At 38.1% G+C, this 22,551-nt stretch overlaps 1 protein-coding gene across 2 annotated transcripts in view; it reads right to left on the bottom strand.

Annotated features, from left to right (window-relative positions):
- The window catches only part of TLL1 (tolloid like 1), a 184,090-nt gene that overhangs the window by 49,881 nt on the left and 111,658 nt on the right, over positions 1–22,551 (bottom strand). For both annotated transcript variants that reach the window (XM_036889090.2, XM_036889091.2), the window contains exons 10-12: positions 12,347–12,449; positions 10,002–10,118; positions 8,725–8,870 (exon numbers count right to left, since the gene is read on the bottom strand). In XM_036889090.2, coding sequence (XP_036744985.2) covers positions 8,725–8,870; positions 10,002–10,118; positions 12,347–12,449 — 366 coding nt within the window. The remainder of the gene's footprint in view (positions 1–8,724; positions 8,871–10,001; positions 10,119–12,346; positions 12,450–22,551) is intronic.

Raw genomic sequence — 22,551 nt, forward strand, 5'->3', positions numbered from 1 at the left:
GACCACTGACCTAAAAATCCTTATGAAGAATGGATGTTCATGGACCTATGCTTTAGCCCTGAACTTCTAAAAACAACAAACCAAATTTACAAATTATTTTAGATTAAAAATTACAAGACAATTTCTAAATAAAATCTTGCTTTTAATTTTTTCATAGAAAATGGGCACTGGCTCTGAAGTCTTAAGAGACTCAGTGACTCTTTACATATTCAGAGCAAGAAAGCACACAGTAATGATGACCCATGGAAAGTATTACATCTGTCGACTAGGGCTCAACACACGGTTCACCAATTAATGGACTTCTACAAAATGAATGTGAGGAATATGTTCATTCCTTGGAACCACAACCTGAATGCAGGAACCTCCTGGTGTGGCGGCTGAAGGATCCATTTTCCAGTTCATTGATACATTGCCAGTGATAGTCTACAAATTGGGCAGCATATGGACAAACAGAAAAACTAGATTTCGAAGCACAGATTTGGGTGCTCCAAGTACCACATCTGGGGCTTCCCTTTTCCCAGCCATGGGCCCGGGTTCGCCTGTTTGCTCCCACAAATCCAGGACCTATTCCATGCGGGCTCCCCTCCCTGTCCACCGGCATCTCTCAGCGAGATGACAGAACCTCACCACCTGGGGCTTATTGCTGGTGGGCAGACAGCAAAGGAACAATGAGCAGGACAGATAACCAAATCATACATATTATAAAGTAAATTCTACCGGAAAATATAAAGTGAAACACGGTGAGGATGGGGTGAAGGCTGGTATTTGGGATTACTCCATCAGCAGGTGCTTGTGAGTTTGATTCATAAACCCAGCTTGTTTCCCCAAAGATGTATTCTCTTCACGTGGAATTATGAGAAAGGATGGGAAAATATTATAAAGAATATCTCAGTTTTAGAGCACATTTTTAAGACTGGCTGTTCAAACAGAGAGATGTTAAGGGGCTGCTACCAGAGACGACAGGGAACAGGCAGCACCCAGGATGGAAGCCCATCGGCCAGCTACAGGCACGGCCCTTCTCAAGTTTCTTAGACGTGCCCTTCAGAATCAGCCTTCTCCATGAACATGAGGCCATTTCCAGGTGACCGAAGGCCATTCCTCAGCCAAGGGGACACATAAGGTAAGAGTTGAACTCTCAAGGTACGGAGCTTGACAGTGAACCAGGAACAGTGAACAAGGGACATGGCTGCAGGAAGTGACCAAAGGTCTCAGCAAGTCCCCTGCCCGCACCTGCCTGCACCCCAGAGGGACCCACTCCTGACTCGGGGGTCATGTTGGGAGGAAGAGGGAAGAGAGAGCTGGCTCAGAAGAGGAAAGGAAGTGAGGACACGCGATGAAAAAGCAAAATTACATTGCTTCCTGTGAGAACCAGTGCTAAAGTGGGAGAAAAAGATTAAAGCATTTTATTTACCATTTGGAGAAGATCACTGCTTTCAAAAATGACAATACTAACAAGGACGAAAACGAGACACTACTGAAAAGAAACAAAAACACGTGTGTTTGTTCCGTGATTGAAAAGAAATAGTATAATGGATATTTCCAAGTATATAAAACTCACTTTTTTTAACAGATACATAAAAGATTTCTTTAAATTTTAATATATAGTATAATCACTGGTGACTTAGTAAAAAATAAGAGGGTTAAATATTTTAAATGATACACAAAGCATAAATATTGCACCAGTAAAATGGATAAAAATGACTGATTTTAGGATTAATTGTACCAGTACCTATTTTTGCACCATGTAGTTCTTACATATTAAGTATGGCAAGCACACATCAAAATTTATGTCATTTGTGTAACATTTTCTACAGCTATATCAATTACTTCATCAATGAATACACAGTATAGATAATAATAAATATGGTTGAAGCTATAAAGTAGGTAAGTTCATTGATACTATGTCAGGAACTGTAAGCTTCATGAGAAAAAGAACACCAAAGTCAGCGATTTATTAAAAAAAAAAAAAGAAGAAGGAAAGAAGGAAGAAAGGCAGGGAGGGAGGGAAGGACAAGGAGCAGGTTCTTCTTGAGTTAAGCATGGACACAGTTCATAGACCTGGGGCCTATCTGAGTGGCAATGCACAGCTACACATGCAATAAATATGTTTTGATAATGATAATGCTGATTTTTTACAGCCTTTAAGGTAACCAGAGCACAAACACAAACAAATGTGGCAAGTTCATCACAATGTAGTCGGATCTAATAGGTACATAGACAATACGAAGAAAGTGATAGTGAGCTAGCAGGTTTTTTAGGAAACTGATACTTAAATGAAATTAGGAGTAGGAACAAATACAGCCAAGGCAGAGGGACAAGTAGAAAGACTGGCCAGCAGGGATCACTGTCTGATCTCCTTACTACGTGGGGCTCATGCCTTTCCTGGTGGGTTAGAAGGAAGCCCAGGAAAGCTGGTGAGTTTATTTAGCAAAAACTAAAATCAATTAAGTGTAACCAAATTGGTCAGCCTCCCATTCTGAAGATGGCAACTGTGCAGAGCTTTGCTGTGGGTGCATGCAGGCGAGCTGACCCTGAAGGGGAGCCATTCTGGAGGGGCCCCATGCACACGCTCCCTTCATCCAACAGCCAGACTTCCAAATGAATGTAACATTGAAAGCACCACTGAGGTACCTTGCTATTTGTGAAAAGCTCTGAACACCCAAAATTTCTAGTAATAGTTTCAGTGAAAACACTCTCACTTTTTCCGAAGGGCTGGGAACAGAATCACTGTGTCATTCAGCAATTCACTTCCAGGAACATACCCCCAAAACTAAGAGTAGGGTCTAAAAGAATTTCTGCACCCAGTGTATGTTCCTGCCACAACGTTCACAATAGTCAAGGTAGGAGAAAACCAGACATCCAGAAGTGGAGGACTAACAAACATATGGAGTATTCAGTCTCAACAGGAAGGGGAGCTACCAGTATGGGCCACAGTGTGGATGAACCACGAGTCAACTAGGTGGACAAGCCAGTCACAAATTCTGGCACGTCCTGTGCTACCCTACTTCCAGGAGGAATCTAGAGTCCACTTCATAGGGTCAGAAAGCAGAAGAGCCATTGCAGGGGTTGGAGAGGGCCGAATGAAGAGTTAGTGCTTACTGGGTATAGTTTCAGGTTTGCAGGATGCAGAGAGCTCTGGAGAAGGTGCTGGTAATGGCTGACAGCGATGTGAATGCATTGGACACACTGAACTGTGCATTTAACAAGTGGTTCAGATGGTAAATTTTATATCTGTTTTACTATGAATAATTTTAAAAACCTCTCCTGTATTTGAATGTAGTTTCAAAATATAATTAATGAAATAAACTACACAAATGATTAAACATTTTTAGATAATATAAGTAAAAATCATCTATACTTGGAACAATGCTTAAGTCATTTCTTTTTGCTTTGGGGAAGAAGTCAAAGAAAAACATGACTAATAAAAACAATGTAGAATAGTATTTTATTGCTAAAAATAAATAATTTTAATAATGGAAAAAATTAAGTGGCATCTGAGAAATAATGCTACTAAAAAAATACTACTAAAAAAATATTAAGCACAATGGCTTAATAACATTCTTTTTAAATTTACTATATCACATTTGACATTTTATTATTTAAGGATATTTCAGTTACTATTTAATATTTAATTAATATTAATATATAGACAATTACAGTTCAAAAATGCTCAATTGCATGAAAAATCAAGATCATGAGTCTGGCTTGGGTGTATTTTCATGTGATTCAGGTTTTTAAATGCTGCCACTTGACTTCTTTTTCCTTCATGACAATTATTTTTAACTCACTCATAAATTTAACGAACATTTATTAAAAGCCTACTATGGCCAGATAATACACACTGGCAGTTTTAAACAGTGGTAACAGACACATCTCTGACCAGCAGGCATGTTGATCAAGCAGTACAATATACAAGTAAAGGCAGTGATGACAGGAAAGGGCAGGATGCCATAGAGGGTGCAGATGCGTGCGCTCCCAGGACTGGGGCACAGGGGTGCACAGGCCTTGATGGTGTGGCTCACATGCTGCCCACTATGAATTGTGTGGGTTTGTGTAAGTTTAAACAAACACACACTAATCGTTTAGAGTAGAATTATAGCCTAATTCTGAAGAGCTACTTAATGCTCTTCTGTAGTCATGACTATAAGTATATAAGAATATAAGAATGAATATAGAACATCCAGTCTTAGCCAAACATTCAAAAATAGTACACGGCAAGCACAACAAGGTAAACTAATTACAATCTCCTCCTTATCTTGGCTTCCAAGCTTATTCACAAAGTCTAGTTTACTCAGTTCACACCCATAAAATATTCAAAGGAGGGGAAGATTGTTTTTAGTCAGGCAATCCTCAAAGTGTGCAGATAAGCACCTTGAACACAGTCCAGAATGTTGCACCCTGTGGTGAGGACGGGTGAGACCGTGCTTTCCAGACGGGAAGCCCAACCTTCAGAGAGTGCAGACTGTCGGCAAGTACCTCGGACCAAACCCACTTAAATTCACGTGTGAGGGGATGTCAACACCAGCTTAATGGCTCTGGGTTTACTTTACTCTTTTTCTGCTTTATTGACATTTCTTTGGTTATTCCTATAAGCACTTCCAGTCTCCCACCTGCCCTCCTCCGTATTCCCGCATTCTGAAAGGGCTTATGTGGAATAGTGGCACGGAGGCTTCCTAACCAATAGCGCTGCTGCAGAACAGAAGACAGGCGCCCCAAACTGGCCTCCGACGCAAGCTGCTTCCGTGTGCAAACTCATCTCAGTCCTGGTCTTAAGAAGCAATGCTGTCGGTCACTACTAGAGAAGAAAAGGCTCCCCAAAGAGTATGATTACAGAAGTATCAGGCCCCGATTGCCTTTCAAATCATTTCCTTTCTGCTCCAACATCAAAGACCCCTGAAATTCATTAACAAAGGCACTTGTGCAGATTTTCTTTCGGTATTTACATTAAAATCAAGTAGCATTAGGAGAGGTAAATCATGACATAAATTCACAGAAAGATATAAATAATGGACACCTAGTAAATTCTTTATGGTAGGTTTCAACAGAATAATGGACAGTTGATCTTAAGAGCCCCTTTTATTGAAAGGGCACAGAGCAACACAGAATAAAAAAGTTACAAAGATAGAAGCAGTTTTTGAAAAAAGATAAAGGCTGTCGTCAGTGAATAAAAACTTTTTTCAGACAAAACCACATACACTGAGAATCAGTGAGGACTTCCTTTTTTAACTGAAATGCATAAGCTGTATATTGAAAATATATTATGAAAAAATAGATATAAACAGATAACTGACTAAATGAGACAAGCCAACTAGTGGCCACCAGAATGAATTTAAAAATACACACAGTCACTCTCAGTATTTGGGTTATTAAATTCCATGAAGCCGCTGAAAACACTGAATTAGAGAATACCATTTCATTGTTCCTGGGTTAGTACAGGATTAGCTTTCTGCAAGTTTCTGGTCACAGAATTCCTGTAGACCAATCCATACATAATCTTATTTTGTGTGTGTTTCTATCGAAGACTCCTTAATATATGTTGTCAGTTCATTAACAGAACTCACAGCTCACTGCGCTGAAATGCACCCCTGTATGATATCATCTAACACACACGCGCGCTCTATCGGGCACATCACAGCTGGGAGGTGATGACAGATGACTCGAACATTTCACAACCCTAAGCCTGTCTGTGAATGAACCAGAAAGCACATTGAGTACTGATTTGGGGTCTCCAGTTAAATGTTAGTGAGTAGAGCAGGAATATTTGGAAATACAGAATCTGCAAACAAGGAAGATGGACTGTCCCTGGGTTTGGGTGCTGGTTTCGTGCTCATTTGTGTGAACTAGGTTAATGGCATGAGTTCAGCTCCCTCATGCAGAAGATTTAGATGTTATATTAGGATGTTATAAATTTCTTGTCACTTCTGAATTTCTTACAGTCCAAGATCTCTAGTCTAAATTCAGATATACTACATTCCAGGTTCTCCCACTCCTTGCTTCTGTTTGCCTGGAAAAGTTGATAAACAAAGGACACATTGGCTTCCACCCACCAGTCATCATGCACTTGCACACATACAATCCATCCATCCTTCCCTCCCATCATCAAATATTAACAAGCATCCAGTGGTGTTGGAGACACAGGGGCCAGAAGACAGGCAAGAGCCTTACCCTGTTATGACTGCATCTTACTGAGAGAGACAGACAGTAACTTCATAAACAAATAGATCCACGTCATAATTTCCAGTAGCTGTAAGTGTAATGGGTTAAAATAAAACAGAACAAGGTTTATAGACAATGGTAGGGAAGAAAACATTTTAAACAGTTACCAGGCAAGGACTCTGTGAGGAGGTGACAATCAAGCAGGGTTTCAATGAAACACAAGGAATGAAAACCAAGATCTGGAGGAAGAGGGGAGTCAGTGGCAGGTGCCGTGATGGGGGATGTAAATCCAGCATTTTTGGGAAGGGAAAGATCAGAGGGGCCGCCGTAGAAAGGGTAAGAGTGAGCTCAGGACTGTAGTGAACTGCCTGGGTCAGTGACCATTGCATCTGGGTTTTATTTTAGAGGTGAGGGACCCGCGGGAGAATTTAAGTGGAGTTGTGCTTCAATCTAAGTCACACTGTCAAAGGCCCACTCCAGCTGCTCTGCAGACGTCAGGGTGTGCAGGCGAGGAGCAGAGATGGACACTCACAGAGTTCCAAGAGGAGCAGGAGTGAGAACAGGGCGGCGGCCAGGAGGAAGGAATAAAATGGTTAGATTCTGAAGACAAAGCGAATGGAATACGCTGACGGATTCACCTCAGGGTTGCAGAGAAAAGTGGAATTAGGGATATTCCTTGAGCAACTAGTGACACACTAAATATGGAACAGTAAATTGTGTAACAGTAAATACAGAAACAGGGGAGATATGAGCAGGGGTGGGGTTAGTTAGTTAGATGACAATCAAAGGTTTGGTTTTAGTCTTTTAAACATGGGTGCCTATCAGGCATCCAAAAATGTCCAGAATATAAATGCAGGAGGAAGAAACATTAGGAAAGAAAGCAAAACGAGAAAGGGCAGGAAATAAAGATAATCAATAAATGCAGCCAAACTATGACCCAATGTCTCCTCCATCCCAAAGCTTAGTCGTAATCATCCATTTACTCAACTAACAGTATTTATCCAGTGATGGCTCTGTGCCACACATGGTTCCAAGTGCCAGAGATGAAAATCTTTCCCGTGTGTCCTTACACTGTCCTATTTTTGTCCTTTCAATCTTACTATTTTGCTTTTTCAAAAACAAACAGAAACACCACAAACCAACTAGCCAGCCATTTCCGCATCTAAGGAATTGTATCTCTGTTTCTTAGATGCATGAAATTTGGTTTTAGATAATTCTGTGACATCACTTCTGTGATGGGAGAATTCCATAATCATTGATTACTGATTGAAAGACAGTTCATCTCTTCATTTTTGCAACATTACAAAATACAACTAATTTGGTCCTTAGGTAAATAATTTTGCAATGAACCAATTGTTTTGATCCAAAGAGTGGGTGAATCCTATCTAATTTTAATTTCTATTAACAATAAAGTGGCCCCTTTGAATAATGTTTACAATCTTCCTGTTACACTGAAATAACAAAATTCAAGTGTGAATCCTTCTCAGAGCCAAGTTTTCCAAAAAAATGCAAAATGGTCAGGAGCATAAAATACCACATGTGATCACAGCTGAAAAGATCACTTTTTTCATGACTCAAGGAAACATGTCTGGGAAGCTAAATGGTATGTGCAAAGGGGGAGACCTAAGTACCAAAGAAATAGACTACTCAGTTTGCAGGTGGGAGCATGAGGTTATCTGGGCTGGCGGGTGAGGCCTGGGTTCCCCTTACTTTTGTGGGGACAGACCCCACCATGGTCACTGCACTGAGTGGTAAGGATAGCCTGGCAGTAGATGAGGCTCCCTACTGCCTTCTGACTGGGACAGCGAATCAGCTTCTTGTTGGGAAGAGAGAACATCCTCCCATCACAACATCTGGGTCTGTAAGCCCTGTGGACCTACCACCACCATCTCATCATCCCTCCACCTTGAACTTTCAATCTCAAGACTGGTTCTTGGACTTACACTCGGGGTTCCTGACACACTGCCATCTCTTCCCTCAAATCCCTGACAGCTCCTCCCGCGCCCTGGAAATGACTCACATCAGCCAGTGTGGTGGTTTGGACGTGACTTTGCTCAGACTGCCGACCGGCCTTTGGTTTATTCCTTCCTCGTCTCACCACACAGTCAAAAGCTCCTAAGAACATGTACATCTCTATTTCTGACATAAACAATTTTCTGCGTAATGGTAGAGATGAAAAATGGATTTCCCCCCAACAAAAACAGACAGTCTACCTTTTAATCTCTCAGTTTAGAAGAGAAATAAAAGTTCTGTTATTTAATGGGCCCTTCAAGCAGTCTCGTAAAACAAACAACCCTGTGCATTTGTCAAGAGGAGCTGCTGTCGGTAGCTCAAATGTTCCGATTCAAATGGCACAGACAACGTAAACGCACTTTAACCTGCTCAAAAACGTCTGCAATAAGAGCAAATCTCTTTGACTCTCACATTACATTTTATGGGCAACTCTGCTTCTTCGCTGACTGTAAAGCTGATTTGGTTCTGTTCTTTGCTTATTTAATAAGGATCCCCTTAAATGCCATTGCCATTTGTGAAGGACATGCTCCTTAAAGTTTGCCCAAAAGACGTTACCTCAAAGGACTGAAAGGTCAAACCCACGTGGTAGTCCTCAGACACTGTTATCTGCCACACACACTCTTTCATTGGCCTGTAGTCATCGGGATAATTGGGAGACTGGATCTGTCCTTCATTTTTTCGTATCTCACCTCCACAGATCGCTGGGGAGAGCAAAAACACACAAATAAACAAACTTGACACAAGCCATTTACTTCTCAGGGAGCATTTTAGTTCAGGGCCTGTAAGGCTAGGCTCCAAAAACCAAAGTTGGCTCGTTGCACTGTTGCGAATATTTTGATGGCAAAACCTTGTCATTTAACTATACACCATGGATTAAAGTTAGCTCAGGAATATATAATTTTTTGTCATGGTTAATTCACATCTTCACCTAAAAAGAGCATTTTTTAAAAACAGTTTAAACCTTTTGAGATTTCGTAAATTTATTGTATGTGAATTTGTTCTATGGTTTCCGGAACTGCTTCTCTTGGTCCTTTGACCTCAGGGATGCTAGCTGACAAGGAGAGAAGCCCACTGGGCTCCCTGGGCCTCCAGCAGTGGGTCACCATCCCGTACGCAACATCCGTGGCCCCATCCAAGTAATCCTCTTCACTGACATTCAGTTAACCTTTAAAACAAAATGCTTCCACTTCCTTAAGAGTTTAAGGGAAGCAGAAATCTGTCTTCTAAATCACCTCAACTCCTCTGCTAGCAGAGGCGGGAGCAAAAAGGCTCTCCTCTACCCATGACCTGGCAAGAAGGAAACCACTTTAAAGCCAGGAAGCACAAGGCCAGGTGATTGCTTTAGGGACGTACAGGTCAAAGCATCTAGCAAATTCTTTCTTGAATGCTGACTGGCTCATTTTGACAATGCACGCTTCAGAAATGTACACAATTACATTCTATGCGATTTCCTAGAACGGAGCATTTCAGCAGTGCAAGCTCCAAGCAGAGATAAATCAGCACAAAGGAAAACAATCATTTCTTCATAATGTTTCGATATTATGGAAACACAACTGAAGTCAAGAATTCTTGTGCATGTGCTGTTATTTTCCTACACATTCCTGAGCACATTTATATATTAACTGCATGGTCACTGGTACCATAAAGCAGGTTGTTCTTGCCTTTCCATTTACAGAGGATTTTTCTGAAAATCATCTTTAAAAACCATACAGCACAGGTTTAAAAATCTTTATAATTAAATGTGATTACAATAACATTCTAATGAACCTGAGAAAAAAGATGTTTCTGTTAAGAGTCTAAGAGAATATAATGTCTAAAACTCAGTGACTTGCCTTCATAGACAGCTGCAAAGCCTTTTCCTACCCAGTTGCTGCTGCTACGAAACTCAATCCACATTCTGCTGTCTGTGGAGGTAAGAATTTCAGGCAATTTGTCCCCACAGAATCTACCTAAAAGAAAAGAATAAAGAGAGACTCCTAAATATGATTCTACATTCAAATTGCTTCCACACTAGCTACAAATATATATATAACCTGATGTGGCTCCTCTGTCTATCCACGGTAACTAGAGTCATAGCCATGCCTTTTACTTACTTAGTAAAGGTGGATAAATAAATCAGTCTCTTCACACCCATTTGTAAAATATTGGAGCACATTGCCCTCAGATTAGCCAGCTGGTGATGGTGTCATCATCCATGGAATTAAGAAACAGCCAGCTCAAAAGACATTTGTGAAAGGCCACACGATACCCCTCTGTGGGAAATCCTCCCCTCCAGAGCAGGAGAAAGCACACTGATCCTGAGCGGGGTCCTGTTGTCAGCCTGGCTAGTAGCAGGGGAGGAGCTCTGCCTCGGCTCAAACACAGCCCGTGTCCTGCCCCCATGCAGACCCTCAGGGATGCCCACGGCCGCTTGGAGGATCTTCCACTACTGCACACACTGCGCACCATCAGTGAAGCCACCATCCGGGTGGAGCAGGCAGGATGGCAAACAGTAATGCCTGTCACTTCTTTCTTCCCTTCACCTTCCCCAAGTGCTTATCACTTACTGCATGCCTGCCACGGTGCTCTAAGCTTTCACATGGTGATGAAATGATTAAATATGCAATGCACACAGAACCACTCCACACATGATGGCAGATCGTCACCCATTCTGCGTGTCCCAGCCGTGATGTCAGACACAGTTTTAGTATGTGAACGACAGTAGTGAACCTAGGACAAATTCTCACTAACAGGACAGATGAGGAAATGTCTCCCTAAGAGGCAGATTGATTAGGGGGGTGGAAAGAGACTCATTTCTTAAGCTGTGATGTGCATTTCTTAAGCTGTGAATCACAGGAATCTGTTAAATGCAGCCTTTAATTCAGATGTGTGGGGGGGCGGTCCTTGGTCTCCAATTTCTAAAACTGTCTGAGTGATTCGGATGCTGCCAGCCTGGGCAGCTGCGGTTTGAGGAGCAGGTCTCGGAGGAAAGAGTGGGGAAGGACTTCACGGGGCACTGTGGAGGGTGGAGCGGTGGCAGACCTGTCCCACAGCCATGGATGGGGAAGTGTCCACGCCGGGGTGGGCTGGTGGAGCTGGCCCTCAGCAGGCACCTGACGGGTGTGTTCCCCGGAGCCCACGCATGAGGGCACTTGTTACATCTCTGCAAAGAGGCTCTGTGTTCAAGACAATGTTTCCCTCAATCTGACTGATCAAATGAGCTCCAATCTTGATTTTTCCTTACTGCTAAACATTTCTACAGTCCCCTGGGCTCACCCCAGCTGCTGTCACTTGTAATTCAACAGCATCCATACACAGGCTACAGATGCTAAGACAGAGGATCTGTCTGGCACATAAACACAACTGAGCAAAACTACTTCTAAAAATAAAGGACAAGGTACAATCTCAAACGAAGTCAGTGCAGAGCAAATGCCTGCATGCTTACGGCCACCGTCACCTTTAAGTAAAACAGAACAGTGAGGATCTTCATGCCAGCCAAGTGTGGCCCATGTTTAAATGTGGGCAGCAGATTTCGGGGGCGCCAAAGCCAAGCTACAGCCTATGACACAACCCACAAGTGCCTCTTTGCAGCCCACAGGCTCTCGAGAAGCCCAAGAGAGGCGCCTCTAGGCAGAGCTGTGTGCTGGGCGTAGCTTCCCGCCCCCAAACATGGGCCCGCCCCATTCTGCTGCCCTCACAGACATGCACACTCTCTGCCGCCTTTCCTCACTAAATCTGTGATTTTTAAATTAGGCTCAGAAACATTGTGATTCACCACAAGCTTAACACATGGGAGAGGCATTCTGAACAGCAACGTTCAGATCCAAATACGACCTCACTCAGCGACTGTCAACCAGTTCGCTCTGTCCTTTTATCTCTCTGTCTGCGAGTAGCTTGCTGGGGTTGAAAAAAGTACTATAGAAGTTAAATGTCTTTCTATGTTGATAGATAGTAACTAGAGTAGTTGGGGTGAGGATTTAATAATGTATATAGCTGCCGAATCACTGTGTTGTACCCTTGAAACCTATGTAACGTTGTGTAGCAACTATACTTCAATAGAAACACATCAAAAAAAAAAGAAAGAAAGAAATTAAACTGTTGGCCACGACGCTGTAGCTGTCAGTGTCTCCTGCAGGCATGGCCTGCCTGCGACAGGATGGCTGTCTGGGCAGCGCCCCCCGGAGCAGAGCGACCTTACCCAGGAGGGGTGACTTCCTCCAGTGGCCGTCCCTCACTTCGATGTAGTCGTACCAGCACAAGCTGCTTTTGTACAGGTCCATCGTGGTGAAATTTAAAACAATCTGCCAAATGAAACAAAAATGACCACAGTGATATTGACGGCACATACTGGTGTGCTGTGAGGAGAGGTCATAGCTGATGCTGGGTTTTTCTACGTGAGTATCCCCTCCTACATTTTCTTAACAAACACCCATTTTCTCATTCTCATCAATGTTTAACAATATGGAAGCCTAACAGCAATAGTTACACAAACTAAATTGTTCAGCAATTATATCAAAGTTCCTGTAAAGTTAATTTAAACAACTGTGAAACAAACAGAAATCTTTAGTCAAACAGTTTATTTTGAATTTTCTGAGATAGACATGACTTAAACCATGAAAAATTATGATTTTGCCATGAATGTCTTTTTTTAATAATTTATTTCAAAGACAACCAGACATCTATAATTATGTTAAAAATAACCACCATGTGCTATATTCCAAGAACATAATATCATTGTGTATGTTGAAATGTTGTAAATACAGCTCTAGAATTTGAACTTGTCCATGTAACTGTAATCAAAGGCAGATGTCACTGTGCTTGCCTACATCTAAGAATACATAGTCAAAGACCTTTCAAGTTAGAAGACCTGGCACGTGACTCTTTATTCTGTACTTTGTTTTGAAATGATACTGCTTTTTGTTAAGAACAACTCTAGGAAAGGTGATTTATTTACTGTTTTATAAAAGACATAACTTTTCAAATAATTACTTTTTGTTTTAGTTGATTACACTGAAAATGAAATAAACTAACTGAGAAATGCACCTATCTGAAGTAAAATTCATTTGGAAAGTGCTTTTTATATTCCAAAAATCATTCGAATTCCATTCTGCTTAAAACATCTAAGGTGCTTAACCTTTACGGTTTTCCTCTTCTTTACTCTAGAAAGTGAAAGGGGTTTTGGCCAAAAGCAAGAAGTTATGAATTTGCTTATATTTATATTTATATTATATTTATTATATTATATTATAATAATTTATTATATTATATTATATTATATTATATTATAATAATTTATTATATTATATTATATTATATTATATTACATATATGTAAATAAATATAATATATTTAAAATGCTTCTAATATAAAACTGTAATTTGTAGCAATATTTTAAGAATCCTTTCATAACCGTATGGAAATCTGAGTGTAAAAGAACTATGAAGGACTCATTTATTTTTAAAAAGAAAAGGAAAAAATATAATCAATCCTGAATCCATACTCCAGAAAAGTACTAGCATTTTTGTGTTGCAAAACTTCTTCCCTTTCTTGAGCACTAAGTTTAACAGAAAGGTACTTACTAATTATGGCAAATCTTTCCTAAGCTAGCACACTTTTTTCTGGGAATGAAGATACAACAATAAATATTTTTCATGGCATCTTATGTCTCAGCACCACCACAATGATCACTGATGAAATTGTACACCAAAGTTGGCTATAATTGCCCATATAAATAATTATTTTAGAGATATAAAATAAGAATTTATCTAACTCTAATGAAAGTAAACTGTACTTTATAATGGTATTTCACCATAAAATTCAACATTTTTCAGATTCTTTAAATATGTACTTTCTTAATTACAAAGAAATGAAATCTACCAAGGTTATCAAAATAGTGACTTTTTTTTAATGTAACAGTAAGTGTGGCATAATTTGGTTTTAATAAAAGTGTTTATTTTTGTCTACCTTATTTATAGTTCTTTTTCTTTTCCTTCACCTAATTTTATCATTCCAAATATTCTAGAAAATACTTACAAAAATTTCCAAAATATCTAAGGACAAAGGGGTGATCACTTTTTTCTTCCTTTTTCAATAATCCTCAGAACATGTTTATCAAAATGCATAGTTTCTAAACTATTTTTCTAAAATTCCCATAATATTTTCTCCCCCTTCTCTGAGCACCAATGCAAAACGATGTTATTCTTAGGCCCTATTAGGAAATAATTTGTTTCTTCCCCCTTAACTTTGTATTTACTTTATAAAGTAGAAGTGGGGAGTTCTCCCTCTGCCTGATATTAAGATACACTCTGCATTTATATTCTCCCTAAAGCAACTGCCAGGATTTCAACTCTGAATGTTCATACAAAAACACCCTCATTTATTAGAGTAGAAATGGCAAAACTAGAACACAGACACAAACAGTAGACCCCAGGGATCATTTCGAAGCTTCCTTTTGGGATTTGAAGGGGAGTTTTATAATGGAATGCAAATAGTCTGAACTTCCTCTCTAATGAGGGGGAAAAAAAATTAGCTAAATTAGATGTATGTATATCATCGAAGCTTAGTTAAAATCGAAACAATGTGTTTGGATTGCTAAGAAATAGTTAATATTTAAAGTTCACACACACACACACACACACACACACACACACACACACAGTTATAAGGGAATAACTCTAAACAGAAAAGTTCCCTATCTTGTTTTTAATCTTTTATTTTAAATGCCAAGCACCATGGAGGAACAAAACTGGCCTACTTTAATATAAAACACAGAGTCCTTTAGAAGCAGAAAATGTAATAAAGATAGGTTTTCTAAAGTAAAATCTTAGTGCTCAGATGTAACAGTAAACTGCTGGCCTTTGGCTAAGGTTGTTAGCAGGATCCATAGTTGAATCATAAATCAAAAACACTTGGAAAATATTTGGTTTGTTTTATATTATGCTATTTTATGTAAATATGATGTCTCTTTTGTCAGAGTGACATGAAATAAAAGCTACCTAGCATAGTATTATGTAAATGTTTGGTCTCTTATGGTAATGATCAGTTCACCATGTATCAATTTAAAAATGATCACAGCTCCCTTGGAACATGGGGTTGAAGGACATACCAGACACAAATACAGGACCTGTGAGGTGTGCAAAACCCCAGCTGCTATTCTGCAAAGCTAAATTGATGCAGTTGCTGTGAGCTGCCTTATTAGAACATTGTTCCACAATGCTATGGAGTAAAGAACCTTGAAGAAAAGCAGGTCAGCAGTCAAGGGGCTGGATGTCTGCAAGTCCCAGGAAAAGATGTAATCGCTGAATCTGTGAGAACAATTAACACGACTGGCCACCTAACTAGTTCCACCCAGCACCACAGCAAGATGAATTAGGCTGTTAGGGTGACATTTATACCTTATAGTGCTGAGGATGGTGAAGATACAAATCTTGTCCATTAGATTGATGTTATTAAATGGCTCTTTAAAAAGAGATATCAGAATCAAAACCCATCAAATAAAATAGACGTCCAAGTTCCAGCCAGAAGCTTGGGCACCCCTAATAAACTCTCTAGGGAGATTGCAATTTTCTTCTCAGAAATAAGACTGGTGGCAAGATCAGGGACCAGTAAGCAGTACCCATGGGCCAAATCCAGCCCTCAGCAGCCAGTTTTTGTAAAGAAAACTTTGTTGGAAGCCTTCCTTCACATATTGTCTGTGGCTGCTTTTGCGATACAATGGTAGAATTGAGTATTTGAAACAAACCGTATGGCCTGCAAAGCCAAAAATATTAATGTCATATCCTTTCCAGAGAAATTTGCCAACTCCTGGAATAATTGATAATTAAATTTCTGTGCGGCTCTAAAGGGGAAAATGTACAACTTTTCCTATAACTAGAAGCTGTTTGTGATTGGGAGTCAGAAAGTCAGAGTTCAAGTTCTAGTTTCTCAGCTCGCTGGTTTACTTAAACTTTCTGAGCTTCTCACTTTAAAGGAGGTCATCAAATCAGGCTGATCTCAGCAGATTTAAATCAGGATTAAACTGGATAATGTGTAGAAAAACACTAAAGTAATCTGAAAGCATTATTAAGATTCCCATCCTGTGTATTCAGGCATCCCTCGCAATACCTAAAAACAGCTATAAAATAAATAAAAGTTTTAATCCAATTTACTTAATCCAACACTGCTGGGAAACATAAAAACATCCACTTAATTTTAAAGTGGCACAGGAAAATCAGCTAAAGTAAGGAACGCCTTATGTTGTACACCTGAAAATATCCAAGGACAAAGGGTTGATCACTTTTTTCTTTCTTTTTCAATAATCCTCAAATTATAATATTATGTCAACTACTTTAAACAAAAGTAAGGGGCTTTTACTATACAATCTAAAGAGCAGATAGCAGAACCTGGCACCTTGGTTTGAGCCCCCACTTTACAACAGACAAGTCATGTGCCTCAGGTAGATCCCTAATTCCACCAGGGATTAGTTATGTCAGGTGGTAACAGGAGTTGAAGTATGCTATGAAAATACTTTTTCTGAGTAAAGTTATATGATAATATCTGGATTTTAAAATTTTGATTTGCCATCGCCAACTACCCCCAGGAATACTCCTGTACTCCCTTTCCTTAACCCTCCCTCCACCTGTACCCAGTCAGCACCCAGCCTGTAGAGGTGAATGTCCATCACGCCTGAAAGTGTCTTCTCTGCGGTTCCCACCGTCGGCACACCCCGCGCTGCCAGGACAGCTGCCTGGATGGCTTCGCAGGACATGCTGGCTCCCAGTCTCACTCTCCTCCACCCCACCCTTCCCTCCACTGCCACTTTAATCCCAGGAGAGCCAGTCTCCCATGTGCATCAGTAGCTTCAAGCCCATCAATATAAGTGACTAAGCCTAGGCTTCGAAGACTCTCGGGGCCACGGCCCGCCTTTGCAGTCTCACCCTTCATGATCTCAGGTTCTTCCTTCTCCTGCCTGGCTCCCTGCTGCCCTGCCCTGACAATGGGTCCCCATTTCAGCATTCCTGGATTCAAGACGGACGTGCCTCACCTGACACTCCACTTCCCCTTCCCTGTTTTTGAAACTGCATCTCCCAGGCCTGCATCACTACCCTCTCTGTCGAGCCTGGATCTCTCGACAAGATCTGAGCCCCCTTACCCCCACAAACCCACAAGCTGTATCTTGCTTTCTTGGGTGATTTTTTTGGTTAGGCTATTATATTGCTGGGCCTTTGACCTTGCTGTATGCCTGTGAGATTCTTAATAACAAAGATTTCTTTCACACACCAGGAGAAACATTTATTGTAATGGAATCAAAGGTTTAGCTATATAATAATTGCTAAATTTAAGCAGACTCTTTGGCAACATAAACAATATGTTATGAATTGGCCCACATGTGTAAATCATACATGAGTGATTAAAAAGAAATTTTTGCAAAATGATAACAAGGGATAGCTTTTAAATGGGTTATACAGGAAAAGAAAACATTGACTCTATGCAAGACACATGCAATCTGCCCTTCTTAAAAGGTCAATCAATTCTAAGGGGTGGAAGAGCCTATCAGCTCCACATAGCTTCCTTCCCAGCTGCATGTCTGGACTGTCACCAGTGTTGCTGCACAACATCAAGAGCAGTCTTCGATGAGACAGGGGTCTGTTTTACCTTGGGAGACTCAATTCTAAAAGTCAGATGTGGAAACTGGCAGTCTTACTTCTTTTCATTGTGGTAAAACATACACCACATGAAATTTACCGCTGTAACCATTTTAAGTGTCCAGTTCTATGGCATTAAGTACATTTGCATTGCTGTGCAACAGCAATCTTTTCTTAAAAAATAATTTGTTTTTCCTGCATAAAAAAAAAATGCTTCTTTAAGAAAATGAAAGGAAAAAGAAGAAGAAATAAAGCCTGTTTATAAATCCACCAGGGAGAAATAGGTGTGTTTTGGGATATATTCTTCCATAATTTTCTAACATAAGTAATTTAAAAATTAGACATTTTCTTGGCTGTAAGTTTTTAACCAGCTTATTAAATTTCCCAGTATCTTGAAAATATTTTCTCAGATTAATTTTTGGGGGTTTCTAAATTGAATTTTTTCCACCTTTTCATTATTATAAATAACTACCTTTGCATACACTCAGATAATTGCTCTAGGATTAATTTCTGGGTTAAAGTGCAGGCACATGTTATGAAATACAATTCAGATCACCAAAGCCCTCAGAAAGATTATTTCAGTTTTTACTTCCAGGAACTGTCCCTCACTGTTGTTTGACGTCGTACTATTTCATCCTTGCCAACTTGACAGGTGGAATACAAGACATCATCGTTGGTTCAAATAGCATTTCTTGAGTGAGAATAAACAATTTCATGTAAGATTATCTATTTGCACTAAGACTTCAATATTCTGCTTCCTTAGTCATTTTCTAGTGTTAATCTTTGCTTTTAATTTATAATGCTCTTTATATATGCATAATACCAATGTTCTTTCATCCATCTGTGCTCTAATATGCTCTTTGATTTTTATTTGTGGTTTTGTATTTTTATGATATTTATTTTATGTAAATATTCTAATAATTATTTTACATTTATTTTCAATTTATATACCCAAGACTTCTTTTCCAGAAAAAAAAAATCACTTGGTTTTTCTTCAGAAAAATATACAGGATGAAGTAAGTTTGATTTTTGCACAGGTACCTAAACATGATCTAATTATTATTCATTGAAAAAAACCTTTCCTCAATGTATTTGAAAAAACATTTCTATAAATGAGTATATGACAAAAGTTTTCTATGCCCTCAGGCATAATTCAGGTCTTTTTAGTTTGTTCCATTGATTCAGAAGCCTCCTTTGAGATCACCACAGAATTTTAATTACTGAAGCTTCATAATATTTCTCTGCTCTTTACAGAGAAACATATGGTTTCTCTATTCTCCTTTGTTAACTGTTTTCAAATTTGCCATGTTCATTCAAACCCTTTTATTTAATAAATAAAAATTCTAAAATAGTTTGCTCTAGGCACAAAAGAAAAATCTATTGGAAGTTAATTTAGAACTATATAAAAATATACATTAATTTGGGAAAAACTGACAACAATATATTACATCCTATGATCTGCTGTGTATCTTTATGCCCTGCTATATGGTATGACACCATATTTTAGTCTCACAGTATAGCCTTCAGTTTTCTAAAATTTGTTACATTTTAATATATTTGTCTTTATTTGATCACCTCGAGTCCTGTTTTTCAGTTGATTCTTCTGAATTTTTGAGAGGAGAGGATATATTCTCTGTAACTAAAGAAAAAATTAATGATTAGCTTTGCCGAGTGCAAGCCTGAATGTTAGGCAGGTTACTCAATCTTTCCTTAAGTTGAATTTCTCTGTATGTAAAATGGAGATAATTACAACACCTAACTCAATGGGGGCACGGGTAACTTGAAGAAATTTAGCCTAGTATCTGGCACAGTAAGCACCCAATAAACATTAGTTTCTTCTATTTATTAAATTGAAAAAAAATTCCTTCTATCCTAATTCATCAAAATATTATTCAATATTCATATTGAATTCTAGTGTTACCAGCATTTATGGAACTTTTTAGACAGTTTTTTTTTTTTGCCATTTTGAGATTATTACTTGACAAATCAACATATTCTACTACTCTCAGAATCCTGACCCAAAACACTTGCAATTCTATAAATTATACAGATTGATTTGAATTTGATTATATAACATCCCTATGTTTACAGTCATATGTAAAGTATTTTATAATTTTTGCATGTGTGCTGCCTGAGATATGCCCATCAGTTTACTAGTTTTGTAAAGAAAATTAAGAGGTTACATTGTTTTACAATGAAATTGAAATACCTTTTATTACATGGGAAATATTTGAGTTTTTACAGTTTGGAAAAATTGCCTTGAAAAATGATCTGCAAGCAGGATCATTTTATAATTTTTGTCAACTTATTTTATATGGTATTAACTTATTAAATCACTTTTGATAACTTTAATTTCAAGGATTACACTTTAAGAAATATTTCAATGGAAGTATTTCTACAAATTATTATTTTCAACAAAGTTGGATATATTGCCAGTTATATCCAGTGTAGCTATATTATCATGAATTCAAGTAAAAGAAATAGACATTTTCAAACAGAAGAAAATACCAGCAAAAAATGTTAATTAAAGAAAAATAATCTAAGGTGTAAACTATAGGTTGGACAAAATGAGCCTTGATGGAAGTCTGAGATGTGAAAAGAAATATTAAATAAAAATGTTTGATAAATCTTCAATGAATGATATTTGGAAAAATGGATATCCATGAATACAAAAATTAAGTTAAGACCCTAACTTAAGACATACACAAAAATTAACTCAACAATGGATTAGAGACCTAAATATATGACCCCAAATTATAAATTTCCTAGAAGGAAACAAAGGGAAAGCTTCATGATACCGGATCCCACAATGATTTCCTGGGTGTGGAACCAAAAGCACAGGCAACAAAAGTAAAAGTGGAGAAGTGGGACTGTACCAAACTCAAAGGCTTTTGTGAAGCAAAGGAAAAAGTCAACAGAGTGGAAAGGCACTACAGAAAAGAAGAAACTATTTGAAGGCATACATCTCATAGGACAAAATGGCCAGAAATACTAAGAACCTGGGCAACTCCACAAGAAAGAAAGAAAACAATCCAACTAGAAAACAGGCAAAAACTTGAATAGACGTTTCTCCAAAGATGACATGCAAATAGCCAACAAGCACATGAACAGATGCTCAGCATCACTAATCATCATAGAAATGGAAATAAATCCTCTTATATGCTGATTTAATTTTATTGATCTTATTCCAAAACTTTCATTTTCTATAATGTTTTCAAAATCATAGATAGTTTAAAACTTGCACTCCAGCTTTGTTATCATTTACATTTTGCTTGTCAGCACCTTTTTAAGAATGATTTTCATAAAAGATGGTCATGGGCTTACTAAAAATTTTTAAGCAGAAATTGATCAACACCTATACCTACATTACAACTTAGGTTTATAATTCTTAATTTAACTATATAAAGAATTATGTATGCATTAATGTATTCCAAATCAGCTGTAACTTTCTATGTGTAAAAACTACTCATGCTACATAAGTGTTCCATTGGGTTTTCATGGTGATTGTTGCCAATGCCCTAGACAGTTCCATACACGTGATTCTCTTAACAACATTCAATTGTGAGGAAACCAAAGCTTCTTTAAAGATGAATTCATGGTAGGCAAATGACAAAAATAATTCAATAACTAATAAAAAATAAAGATTGATATCTACCAATCTTGGTCTCGTAAGACTTTTATGGTCAGCATTCAAGACAGAATCCAGAACTTAATAGATTCATTTATTTCATTTCTTAAAACTTTAAAATCTATAACCAATCAAACAAACTAAATATGATGAAGGGAAATTTTTGTCTTCATTTTCTATTCTTATATGTTTAATTCCATTTTCTTGTCTTATGTGCTAAGACTTCTACCAAAATGTTTGAAAAGAAATAGTGTAGACACACTGGTTTACCTATCTCAAAACGTACATATTCAGAATTTCCCCAATAACAATGGTATTTGCAATAATTTTTGTGGGTTCTCTATGATTAAGAAATAACCTTCTATCCCTAGTTTGCTCAGGGTTTGTTGTTAAATCACTAATAGGTTTTTTCTCTTGATTTAATTGACATACTCATCTAGTGTTTTATATATATATATATATGTATATATATATATATACATATATATATATATATACACACACACAAAATACATATATAAATAATATGTAAAACACACAGACATGCATATATATATCTGCATTTGGTTTTATAATTCTGGGGTTTTTTAGTCCATATTCAAGTGTGAGTGTGGGTTTTAATTTTCTTTTTTCCTACTGTTATTGTCAAGAATGCTGTCAACGTTTTGCTGGCCATATTAAATAGGATAATGTATTTTTTTTTCATTCCCTGAAAGAGTTTATATAAGATAACTTATTGCTTATTTGCATGTTGGATAGAATTCATTGATTAAGACATTAAATCTAGATTTTCATTGTTGAAAAAGTCTAATAAGTCAATTAAATAGTAATTTATCTTCTCTAGTTGAATAAGAATATTCAAGCTTTTTGTTTCATCTTGAATGAGAACTTAACAAGTGATATTTTGCAGGGACTCACCCATTTCTTTGACATTTTTTAAGTCATTGACATAATGGTCAAAATATTCTTGTATTCTCATTTTGGTGTCTAAAGCATCTATAGCTATATTTTTATTTTAAATATCAAATAATTGTGCTTTCTCTTTCTTGATCTCTTTTCACCTGTTCTGTTTTTCTAAGATGTTTTGAAGTACTAACTTTGTTAACACTTTGTATCATGTTTTCTTCATTTTACTGCTTTTAGCTTTTATTT

This window comes from Manis pentadactyla, chromosome 1 (assembly GCF_030020395.1).
Source record: "Manis pentadactyla isolate mManPen7 chromosome 1, mManPen7.hap1, whole genome shotgun sequence".
Lineage (NCBI taxonomy): Eukaryota > Metazoa > Chordata > Mammalia > Pholidota > Manidae > Manis > Manis pentadactyla.